Source organism: Abrus precatorius, unplaced genomic scaffold, assembly GCF_003935025.1.
Source record: "Abrus precatorius isolate BTA unplaced genomic scaffold, Abrus_2018 Scaffold5, whole genome shotgun sequence".
In the NCBI taxonomy this organism is placed as follows: Eukaryota; Viridiplantae; Streptophyta; class Magnoliopsida; order Fabales; family Fabaceae; genus Abrus; species Abrus precatorius.
The window spans coordinates 12936753-12950354 of record NW_020874395.1 but is presented as its reverse complement, the minus strand read 5'-3'; the positions used below and the strand labels follow the sequence as shown (position 1 = coordinate 12950354).

The window sequence follows — 13602 nt, the reverse complement described above, 5'->3', positions numbered from 1 at the left end:
CCGATGATAATCTTTCTCCATCTCAACAGTTGAGTCTAACTCTTGCTCTAAAACTTCTTCCTTTTCATGGATCATATCACATTTTGTATTAGACGAAGTTTTCTTCATATCTAGAAATTGCTTAGCAAAGAAGAATGACAAGTGAATTTAAATGGGTAAAAGAAACTACTCCTCACACAAACAATCCATGTAAAAATACCTTAAAATCACACAATTGGACAAGTATGAAAAATAAAATCATTACATTGTTTTGGCTTTGTTTCTTGGAAATAATCTTCATCCATCTTTTTATGCATGTATGCACGCATGTGTCTATATATATATATATAGTGAATATTCATTTTTTTATTATTTTTTTATTGATTTTACTTTTTTTTGGTCTAAAAGTTTTTATATTTATAATTTTATTTTGTAAAAGAAACATTCTGAATTTAATTTTACAAAAAAATAATGAAAACAAAATTTTTTTCTGAATAAAAGGTTTGGTCTTTACAAATTTAGAATAAAACAAATTAGAATTCCAGTGAAGAAATTAAACACTTATTGATTAGAAAATAGCATCAATGATATCTCTTTTATACATTGTACAAGGAAAAAAAAAGACAACTATCGGCACCGGATAAACGGGAGAAGATAGAGAAAAGATCGGGAGAAGAAGGAAAAATCAAAACTTGGAATTATGGAAGCATTGAGGAAGACTAGTTAACAGCGAAGGTATGTGACTATCTTTTTCTTATCTCACGCTGATTTTTTATTGTTCTTTTTCTTAGTTATATTAACGTGCAGTATTTCACTTTCATTGACTCATATTGTTATCTAGCCTACATAGTGCCTAAGGTCCGGCCACCCAGCCGACATTATTGAACCAAGTATTTTCTAATATATCATTTTGCAACGTTATGCCTACTTTTGTTATTTGCTAAAACTAATAGTTGGTGACCATTTGCTACTTTGCTTTCAGAATGAAATAAATCCAAGCGTGCTCTGTTAGCAATCATATATTCCCTTTAATTAGTGTTTTAGCTTTTAGAAATGATTTTATTAAAATACGATTGCTATTCACCTCGAATGGTTATGTAAATGTTACAGTATTTGTTCTTCCTATTGCCTACGATATTGGCAACATGATTTATCACTGGACTGCACTCATTCTTACATTAATTCCTATATTCTTATTACTTATCCTACTTATCCTACGTTTCATCCAGCTAACAATTTTTAGTCTTTCATTTAAGATCATGAACTTTATTCTTTGCAAAATTCAAATAATAATATAGAATAGATAGGATAGCATTAGAAGTCTTGCTGTAATTTATGTAAAATTTTACTAGTTTTATTTGGTTATTCATTCATCTTGTTTTTTATTAGTGTGGTTATTTTTATTATTATTATTATTTATGTTAATTTATTGTTTGCATCTTAATTTTTATTTATGATATCTAGTATTATTATTCTTTATTGCATTATATAATTTTAAATATTTATTGATAAATTAATTACATTTTTAATAAAATATTAAATAAATAAATAATACAATATTTAGATCAATTTGTAATATTAACATCTAACTTCTCTATTATCATATGTTATAAATTAATAAAATCTACATATACGATATACCAATATTATCTTAAATTTTATACACTATTAATATATTTTAAAAATATTGATTTCTAAAATTAATTAATTATCGTAGGTTTTGTGCAGTGACGATTAGGTTTGTGGACCTGAGTGTGAGTAAAACCAGAGCGTGGTTGACCCCATTGTTTATTTTCCTGTCTTGCTGGGTCCTTGTCTACAATACAAGTACTGGGTTGCAGCTTCCATTAGAACAAATACCTTCATTCTCAGCTTTATGTAAGAAAACTCATTTTTGTAGCCATGTCATTCCCAAAACCTCAGACGCCCCCATCTACCGTTGTCGATGATGCTGTTTTCTCCTTCAATCGCATGCTCAATAAGCGTCCTCCCCATTCAATATTTGAATTTACCAAGATTCTGGGATGCCTCGCTAAGGGTCAGCAATTACAAACTGCCATTTCGCTTTTTCAACGGTTGGGATCAAAGGGAATTCGGCCAAACTTCTATACATTAAACATTCTGATTAACTGTTTATGCAAACTGGAGCGCAACATGAACTTATCTTATTCCGTCTTGGTTGGCCAAGATCTTTAGACTGGGTTATTTGCCAAATACTGTAACCTTAGCTACAGTCATCAATGGTCTCTGTCTTCAGGGCAATATCACAAAGGCATTGCAGTTTCACGACAAGGTAGTAAACAAAGGATATGAGATGAATCAAGTTACTTACGGAAGGTTGATCAACGGATTATGTAAAGCGGGACAAACAAGAAGAGCAGTTCAGCTGTTAAGAATGATTGATGAGAGAAATATTCCGCCTAACGTGGTAATGTACAGTACAGTCATTGATAGCTTGTGCAAAGATAATCTTATAAATGAGGCATGTGATTTTTTATCAGAAATGGTTGTCAAGGGAATCCATCCCAACGTTGTCACCTACAGTAGTATAATTAATGGATTTTGCATCTTGGGTCAACTAGAGAACGCTGTTAATATGTTCCATGAAATGGTTTTGAGAGGAATCCACCCAAATGCTTATACCTGTAGCTTATTGGTTGATGCAGCTTGTAAGAAAAGAAAAATGAGAGAAGGTAGAAGTGTACTGGCTGTGATGATAAGAAAAGGAGTGAAACCTGATGTTGTTTGTTACAATGCTTTAATGGATGGCTATTGCTCTGTTAATGAAGTAAAGAATGCAAAATATGTATTCAACTCCATGATACGGAGTGGTGTAAGGCCTGATGTATGCAGCTACAACGTCTTGATTCATGAATTATGCAAGACTAATAAGGTGAATGAAGCCATGGACATCTTTATAGGCATGCATGCCAAAGGTGCGGCTCCAAATACAGTAACTTACAATTCTGTTATTGATGGTTTGTGCAAAAAAGGAAGAATTTCTGATGTTGGGGAGCTTCTTGATGAGATGCAGAACATGGGTCAACGTGCTAATATAGTTACCTACAGTTCCTGGATAGATCAGGCAGATTTGGCGTTTAAATTGTTTAAAGAACTTAGAATATATCAGGGCATTCATCCAAATCCACACATATACACGATTGTTATTGATGGATTATGCAAGAGTGGAAGACTTAAGGATGCACAAAAGATTTTTAAGCGTCTTTTGGTTGAAGGCTATAGTCTTGATGTTCATATATATACTGTAATGATCGATGGACTTTGTAGCGAGGGCTTGGTCGAGGAAGCATTGGCCCTGAAGTCAACAATGGAAGGTCCCAACGTGGTAACTTTTGACATAATTATCCGTGCTCTCTTTGAAAGGAATGAGAACCACAAGGCAGAGGAACTTCTACATGAAATGGTTGCCAGAGGCTCATAGAGTAATTTTAGATACTTTCTTGTTTCACATCATTTTGAATTTTGGGTGAATTTTGAATTTGTTTGAGGCTATATAGCTGAGGTATTTAACTGTAAGGATTTTTCTGCTATTTGAAATATCCTAAGCTTGCTCCTGCCACATTTGAAGAATCTGTAGTGTATGTGCCAGCATGCATGAAGTGAACATCAATTTGGGTGTTTATTTCCATGATAGGCTTGTTAACGTCTTTCAAAATAATGATCTTTAGTTATTTATGTTTCAATTTTCAACTGGTTGTAATGTAATGTGAGGACTATGTTCAAGCTCCAGTGTATGATTTACTCAAGTTTAATTTCTTTCTTATCTTATTTTATGCTTAGTTTCTTAAGTTAGTGAATGAGGATTTTTTTATCAATTTTTTAATCACATATTTTATATTTAATTCAATGTATTGTGATTTAATTACATCGTTATTTAATTATTTTGATCTTGGTTTTAGCAGAAGGAATGAGGGTGATTTAATTGCAAGGTTTTGTAGAGGAAGATTGGCATGCTTTGGAATGTCAAATTGAGTACACTAAGTGAGGACAATGCATGTCAAAATTGCAAATTGAGAAGTATATTAGATTCTATGAAGCCCTCTTGAATATTTTCTTATCCCTTATTAATATATGTTTTGGTTGTAATCCCTTGATGTTTAAAATAGTTAATTTTAGTCTTTGTCATCATCTTGTTTTTGTTAAGTCATGATATGGCATGTCATATACTTAAATGTGTCAAACTGAGGCATCATGATCAAACGTAAATTGATAAAGGATCAAAGCAAAACAGTACTATATAGAACGAAAACATTTTTAAGTCATTGCTTCAAGGGCTATGTTATCCCGACACCAAATACAGTAATTGTAGCAGGCCTTACATGTGCGGAGGAGTGACCGCCTCACACCCTTTCTGGGATGATCACATGAGACCCCAATACTGTGGGGAGGTGACCCATTCAGGCTCTCATGTTACGAGAATAAGGATAGTTGGATTCTGATGGGCAACCAAAGATTCTTGGTGACAAACATTGATGATAAACTCCCTTACACCATCAAAATGGAGAGGGAATACATTCCTGATAGAGCGTGTTTGTTCTAAGGATTTTGCCAACACTAGTTTGGACCCAACTCTCTTCAAGTATACCGAAAATGTACACGACATCATAATATTCTTGAATTGTTCCTCTGGAGTTTCCAATAATGGTGTTGGAAACTCCTTTAAGTGTACAAATAATATTTATCAGAATCGAGATGTTTTATCTGTGGATGAAGATGGTTTAGACAAAGGTACAGAGCAACTACTTAATGCCTGCAAGCGTATAATCCAAGTGCAGGCTTTAGATGGAATTCTTCATTATGATGATCCTGAAGTTGATTGGTGGGTTTGAGGTGAACTATATTGCTAGCTTTCAAAAATGCAAAGAGTGCATGGAGAGCAAAGGAGCTTGCGGAGTGAATGGAAGCAATGAATTTACCTGTTACTGCCACGATGGATCTGATGCTTTGAATTGCTATGGTCACATTGATGAATATAAAAGTATGCTTTTCCCTTAGCCTCTTCTATCTCTTATCTACAATTCAACTTTTTCATTTAAAGATACAAACACAAATTCTCAAGCTAGTGTCTTGCCCACATGTAAATTCAATTTCTGCTCCACCCAATAATCATCTCAGTTTCTTAAGTCCCATGTGAATTTGGTTGTTGAAGCTGAGAGGTATGGTGTAACATGCGATTTGAATCGGTAATTTTTGTAGAGTAACATGATATTGGGTGGGAGAGTCGCAATTTTCATCACATAATGATTCATAGAAAGTCTCACTTCTCTTTCCTATCGAAATCCCCTGCCTCTTAGGTGCCTACTCTTTTCTTCAAAGTCTTCCAATTTTGAACTTCGTAGCACCGCCTATTCAGTCATCATTCACCGAAATTCTACAATTTTGAACTTGACGTCACTTGAATTGAGATTGGTGCACCAAGTCCAAGAGTCTTCAAAATCGTCATGCCCATAGAAAATAACTATAAAGCTTAATTACTAAATAAGAATTACACGTAACGAAGTAAAATAATTTTATAAGTACCAAAAGAGTTATGATATGGATTCTTTTCCCACTCACACATGGACCCCTCTAATCTTTTTTCTAATTCACCAAGTATACCCAAGAAAAGTTTCTTTGACTGTTTCATATATAATTTATAGCTATATATATAACTATCATCATCTCACTCAAAATCAATACCCAAAGTGCTATTAGCTTTACATATTGAGTACCCTGAGCCATGTCAAAGCCTTATACTCCGTGCTTGCACTAGTCATCATATTCATGGCATGCTATGCTGATAGCTCTAATACATCATCAATATGTGCTCCTTCTAATTGTGGCAACATCTCCATTCACTACCCTTTTTGGAGACGATCAAACACCATGGTTGAAGAATTTTGTGGTTATCCAGATTCTGGTCTTGAATGCTTGGAAGACAAGGCCATCATCATGCTTCCAAGTGACACGTACATGTGAGAGAAATAAACTATGACAATCATTCAATTACCCTTGTTGACATAGATGTTTTGAACGAACCATGTCCAAGGGCACAACACAGTGTTTCCTTACACAACCTTCCTTTGTCTTTCAGCTCATTAGATGTAAATCCTAGTTTCTATTTCAATTGCAGTTTAAACCCTTCATCTGTTGACTAGGGAATTGATGAGAAGGACGGTGGGAGGGTTGATTGTTGCATTCTTAAGAGATTTGAGTGCCCAATGGAAGGATTTTGATGCTATTTTGGCAGATCCTAACCTTGCTCCTGCCAAACTTGAGGATCCGGTACTGTATGTGCCAGCATGCATGAAGTGAACATTAATTTGCACTGTATTTTATTTCCTGATGGGTTTGTTAATATCTTTCAAAATAATGGTCTATAGTTACTTACGTTTCAATTTTCAACTGGATTGTAATGTAATGTGAGGAGTATGTTCAAATCACAGTGTGTGATCTTGCTCAAGTTTAACTTCCTTCTCTTCCCACTTGGATCGATTTGTGAGTTAGACATGAAACACACACATTTTCTTAAACTAGTAAAAATAATAATAATAATAACTGAATAGATTCGATTGCATTGAGTCCTTTGAAAAGAAGAGTATGTATAAATAATAAAGTACAAATTTGACTATAGATTAAAAAATTAATAATTAAAATTGGATAGTCCTTGCGAAACATGGTTATAGAAAGACAAATAGAAATATATTGACCACTTAGCTAGATTAGGACACAGTAGGGTCAATTTAATACCCTTATTCCTTTTACATCTTATGTACTTTCTCTATGTATGTTACATTTGGAATAAGTATAAATAGTTTCGATAAAACATGAATAATTCAGAAGTGTATAAATAGAAGGATTCATACACTCGTTATTTTAAGGTTTTGAGTTACATTGTAATTTCCAACGTGTTGAAACTCTCCTTCATGCAGATTATTAGGGAATTCTCTTTCCTTAAAGTCAGAATTATAAGGAAAACTAACAATATATTTTTTTCCTATTTTAGAAAGCATTGGAAAGATCAGAACATATAGAACATTGGATAGATCCTAAAAGGGATTGGATCTTTTTCTGAAGTGAAAGATTCTTTAATTGTTTCTCAATGTTAGCAAAAGAAACTTCTTCTTTCAAAAAATTAATTTTATTTTGGATAGAATTGATATTTTTAGTAAAATGTTTACTAAAAAATTTGAAAGTTATTTACTTACCCAAATGATAGGTGGAAATACCTTCTTTCAAAATCTGAAGTGGGAAAGGGGCTTTAATAAAAGGTGTTCCCAAAATTACCTCATTTTTCAAATATTTTACAAGGAAAAAGCTTGTTTCAATCTTAAACCCTTGATTTTCTATGACAGTTTTGGATAATTTATAATTAATCTTGAGCTTAGAATCACTAGCAATGCTAAATTTTTCAGAGGTTTTTTCAAAATATTTTGTAGGAACTAATCTTTCTAAAATACAATTTGAATCAGCATCAGTATCAAAGAGTGCCAAAGTATCAAGAACAAAATCATCAATAATGATCATGATGTTAATGTAAAATTTTTGAATTTTGACCTTGTTGATCAAACACATAAAAGTTTCTTCAATTTTCTCAGAATCATTATTCTCAAGAGGTTTTTCTTTCTCAACTTCAAATTCACTATCACCATCAAGTTGAGAAAGAATAGCCTAATGAATTTATTGTTGCTCTTTAATATCTTTAATCCCTTTTTTGATATTGTTAATTTCAATATGGAGATCTTGGATAGTGGTTGGTTTAATATTAGAATTCTTTTCTAATCTTTTAAAAATATTTGTTATATCGAACTTATTAGTAGTGAAATGTTCTCTAAGTTTGGGTTTGTTTCTAAAACATCTTTAAATTTGTTAAAAAATTCTTTTGTTTCATGAAGATCAAATATAGAACTTATTGCTTCTATAAGGAGATCTTGTTCTTTTGTTAAAACATTAATTTAAAATAAATATTTGTTGTAAATTTATATTAAATCAAATGTTAATAAAAAGTATAACTTTTGATTTTCTGATATCAAAACAGCTTGGAGCCTCGTTAGCCAATGCAAGTGAGATTCGAAGATGTAAGAATATTTGAGACAGTTTTCATTCGACTAACTCAACTTTATTCGAAACCAATTTTTGATTGATTTAAAAAATAAAAAATTAAATTTCACCAATTCTATAAATTAATTGTATTTTATTGAAAATTTTTAATTTGATTTGATATGCTTTTAAAACGAGTTAAAACTATACTTACTCGTTTTTACCGCACACGTTAGTGTTATATACTTAAAATTTATATTGTATAATGACATCATAGTATATTTATGTTAATATGCATTACTTATTTTAAATTTATATATTAAAATATATTTTAATTTTATAATTTGATTATTCATAATGTGAAAATTATTAATCCTAATATCAAATTTCGTTCAAAATAGAATAAAATCTAAAAAAAATATTTTCAAACCATAACCTTACATCTTATAAATATTTAAAAAAATTTCAAATTCCAGCAAAGCCTTCTACTTTTAAACTTCTAAAAATTATTTTATTTTTCCTTTTACCAGACACCTTCCAAAATTTTAGATAAAAGAATTGCAGGTTTAATGTAGAAAAAAAATTAACGAAAGACTAAATCTGCATAATTTAAAAAAAAAACTTAAAAAACTAAAATTATACATAAACATAATATTTATCTCCACTATAATTTTCAACGGTTTATTTAGAAATTAGAATAGTTACTGGCTATGCTACTCGTGCTCACATATGGGTCTGAGCAGAATTTATTTTATTTAATTCATATACATGCAAAAAATTTTAAAATATCTGACATTATGTTTGTTATAAAGCCATTCTCCTCTCGTAAGCATAATAATTATACTTTTGTTCTCAAAATATACAGTGATCTTTATGTGCCATGTATTTTAAATTTAGTTCCTAGGTATAAAATATTTTTTAATCAATTATTTTATTAGAATAATCCATGATATTTTTGACAAAAAATAATGATTAAATTAAAATAGTTATATATAAATAACAAATTAAAATTATATAACATATATAAAGATGAAATTAAGATTTCGTTACTTATGACAACTATCGTTTGAATAACTAAAAGTAGGGAAGAAAATAAATTAGGTTAGGATAGGCTTAAAGTTAAATAGTTCTGGTCTACCATATAAAACTAAAGTCTAAACCTAGACTAATAGTTTGACTTAAAGTTTTTAAAAGTCTGACCTGATCCAATAGTCTATTTGACATTAAGGTTTTTAAATAACAGTACATTTAAATTTAACAAACTATTAGACTAATGAATTAGTAGCCAACGGGCTAGCAAGCCCTATTATTAGTAAAATGAAAGACATATGATAAATAATTATATTTAAATATTATGTTTAGCTAATATATATATATATATATATATATATATATATATAACTTTATAAATACCATATTTCAACATGACATATTCAATCACTTCACAAAATTTCATATTTCAAATAATCTAAAAGGTACCATGTCTATATTATCTAATCTAAAATATCAAATTAATAATTAAGATATTTATTACAAAAAATAAAAAATGAGACTATAACGTAAAACTTAACAAACAATTGTTAAAAATAACTTTTGTATGTTATCATGAATTTAAATAATTATATTAAAATTAAAAAATTAAAAAGTATTTAAATTAAAAAGACTATAATAAAAATTAAAAAATAATAAATTCTAATAGATTGAAATATTTTAAAAATTAGATAAAGTTTTGATTGATAATTTTTTTTACAATAAATTTAATTTTGTTACTTTAATAGTATAATTATAATTATTATATTATTATAAATTAAATACTAAATTATGTTATATATATATATATATATTAATATATTTTAATTGATAATTTTTTTAAAGTTAGTATTAATTGATACTCTAGTAATATAATTATAATTATTATATTATTAAAGTATAAATACTAAATTATATTATATATTATATTATATATATATATAATTTTTTAAAATAATTATTTAATTAGACTGATTTGAGTGGAAAGTTTTTGTTAAAAGTTTAAAGTTGATATTAGATAGACATTTTCAAAAGTTTAAGTTTGAAAATTATAACAAACGAGTCAAGTCTGATTGAACTTTAAATAAGCTAGCTATAGGCTCCTGATGAACACCAAATTAAAAATTTAATGACCAAATAGAATTAATTGGGATATTGAGTTCTGATCATCAAATTTATATCAATGTTATGTAAGCTTTTCCATTCTTATACTGAATCTTGGAGTCATATTTGTTGAATTTGATTTACGACCTTAATTTCTATCTTTTGATTGATTATTATAATTTTAAATTTTAAATTTTATATCATTTAAAATAAAGTAATGTGATAAACTATTCATTAATTTAACTTTTATATAAAATTTTATAAGTTGATCAACATGATAAGAAATTTAAATTCTCAATATAAAATTTTTACAGTATGAACTACTTAAAATATATCATAAATATAATTTTTATATTAATTATTACAAAAATTAATAATTCTTACAAATATGACAATTATGATTAAATGATGAGTATATTTAATGAAAAATTTAAATTAATATATTTTATATTTAATAAAAATGATTAAACTATAAATATATATTTAAAACTTCCAAAAGAAATTATTTTTATCAATATACTTTCTCATTATTCTTCATCATATAAATATAATTTTTTTTCTCAAATGATAACTTTCAATATGTGGATAACTCAATAAGGCCGAATAGAATTTGATATCATGCCAAAAAATTTGAATTTCACTCACTTTCAAAAACTATTTTATAAAAGTAAGATTATCTGAATTTTTATAAAAATTTTGATTCTATTCCTAATTAACATGGACATCTCAACATAAAATATTGTATATATTTATATAATACATGTGTATTTCATAGAGTATTACACTAGCTATTTTATATTTTTTTTAAATTTCCTTTAAATCTTAATTATTTTCAACTTGACGCATTTAGAATTTTTTTTTTCATTTGAAATTAAAAATATAATTTTTTCTCCAAATATAAATTAAACTACTTATTTTTTACTCATTTTATTTGAAATAATCATGTATTTTCTCTTTCAACAGTAGTAACATATATGTGCTCTCGAGTAAGAAACACTTGCTAATATAATATCAAATCAAATTCCTTTACGAAATATTTTATTTAACTTATAATAACTTTACATTTACTTTATATTTTTTTATTACATCATTTATTTCATATATTATTTTTCCTTTTTTTCTCTAATTTATATATATTTGAAGTTATCTTATAGAAAAAAAGTATAGACGTGTTAATTATGAGAGAATTATCATTCCAGACATTTGCTTAACACGTACGTGTTAATCATTAAAATTTTCAACATGGAAAACAAACCTTCATTAGCAATATTATTTATTACTTGAACCTCTGATCCCTGCAAAATGTATAGAATAATAATTAATAGACAGAGCCTAGCAATCGTGGAAGCAAACTCAGCCATCAAATGGTGCATGTGTGCCACCTTTCAAGTGCAATGCAGATAAGAACGAAGACATGCATCATAAGTCTTTCTTTAAAAACAAATAAAACACAAGAATCTCGCGCCATGCGTGGACAAAATACTATTTTTAAAACAGTGAATCTGCTTATTGTTTGATAAAAATTTCTGCGTACAATAATGAGAGCTTAATTGAAAAAGAGCATTGTCTATTATATATACGATACTTAATAAAATTGTTTATCATTTGTAATTACTCTAATTCCCACCCTAATGATACACTTTATATATATGATAATAAAATTATAAATTATTTTATTTATATACTTTTAAAAAACAATTTAAAAATATATATTTGTTTAGAATGCTATCCACGCATTCTTTTAAATATATTTTTAATATAAGAGTGAATTAAAAAGGTGGATGCCATCTCTATAAATAAGTAACTCATTTCACTGCAACACATCCACTTCTCATAAAAAGAAAATTGGGTTTGAAGAAGAACAACATGATGATGATGCTCAAGGTTTGTTTCTTGCTACTTATCCTTATAGGGGTTACTAATGCTCGCATGGAATTGGGCATGCTCAAAAGTGAACGCCATCATCACTCAAGTGAGGATGAGCCTTCAGAGTCCTCAAAACCATGCTGTGATCACTGTGCATGCACTAAGTCAATCCCTCCACAATGTCGCTGTGCAGATGTTAGGTTGGATTCATGTCACTCAGCTTGCAAAGCCTGTATTTGTGCATTATCTTATCCTCCCCAGTGTACCTGTTTTGACACCACCGACTTTTGCTATGAACCTTGCAAGTCCAGTGATGATGACTAGATCAACAAGTCTGAAATAATAAGCTGCATGTGGTCTCCAATGAATAAAGCCCCTTTAGGCTTTGTTTGTGTTATGTAAGGAAAAACTAAATAAATAGAAACTTGGAACGAAAGCTCCTGTTTTCGTAGCCCATAATTTGCTCTTTGCAAATCTGGGTCACTTTTGTTCTAAGCAAGTCTTGTGTTTGAAAGAGATTAACATGAATGTTTTGGTGAATTTTACTTTTGCTTGCATTTGGTTCCATGATAGTGTAGATTAACCACATTATCTACACCCTATTTGCACCCTTTCAAAAACCTTTAATCGACACTCTTTTAATTTGTTGATAAAAAATTAACAATAATATTTTGACACGCTTTTCTTTTTACATTAATTTTACACACTACCTTTTCTAGAAAATAAATAAATAAAAGATGAGACAAATATAATTGAGTTATTCTTTCCAAAAAAGTCACTGGTGCTCACGCGTTCTGATTTGTTGAGACTTAGAAGATTATAGGTTCCTACTTTTCTTCATTTTATTAATCAATTAATCTTCTTATTTTGTTCAACAATCAATTAGTCTAATTATGTCATTAAAATCAGGCAGGGAGGAATGGTTGTGTACGTGGGTTTATTTTTGGGCAAGGTGTTAATGGGTTTAGTGTACGTAGGCCTGGGTGTAAATTTCGGGCTAATCCAGAATTCTTGCAAGTTTTCAAATTAAAATAAAATCTAACCGAAGTATTTGGAATAGAAGTGGGCCTTAAGAGCCAAGTTTAGATTTAATAAGAAAAAAATTGTTAAAAAGTATAAGTGTGATTATAGTTTTTAAATAAAATTAAGTAAAAATCTATATAGACTTTTATAATAGAAACTAAATATTGTATTTACATTTATTAGTTTGGGGTACAAGTAGTCTTAAAATATAGTCAGATGCCAAAATGAAGTTTCTAAAGTATTAGTTTGTTAAACAAATATTAAATAGAGTCAAAAAAAGTTTTATTAAAAAACAAATTTTAAAATAATAATTACTGTATTATAAGTAAAATAAATACTTATATGAACATGAATTAAACGATGTAAGTGTAGTTATTAATTTGAGGCATGAATAGTTGACAAGGAACATTTCTATATTATTAAATGGTTAAGTATATATCAAATAGAGTTAAATAAATTTCATAAGAAACTTTTTAAACAATAAGCACTTTATAAATCTAAATGGATACTTATGTAAACAAAAACAAAATGATGCATTTATTCTAAAATGTAGACAAGGGT

General features: G+C 28.7%; 1 protein-coding gene and 1 pseudogene across 1 annotated transcript; both read left to right on the top strand.

The window, feature by feature from the left end:
• The first annotated feature begins 1881 nt into the window (after positions 1-1881).
• On the top strand, positions 1882-3421 carry LOC113866702 (annotated as a pseudogene).
• An 8573-nt stretch (positions 3422-11994) lies between these two features.
• Positions 11995-12342, top strand: LOC113867028 (Bowman-Birk type proteinase inhibitor DE-3-like). Its single transcript, XM_027501943.1, has one exon. It carries the CDS (start codon positions 12019-12021, stop codon positions 12340-12342), a length of 324 nt encoding a protein of 107 aa, XP_027357744.1. The 5' UTR covers positions 11995-12018.
• The last annotated feature ends 1260 nt before the right edge of the window (positions 12343-13602 follow it).

Coding starts and splice junctions, on each gene's coding strand:
- LOC113867028 (XM_027501943.1), top strand. CDS start 12,019: ATGATGATGATGCTCAAGGTTTGTTTCTTGCTACTTATCCTTATAGGG.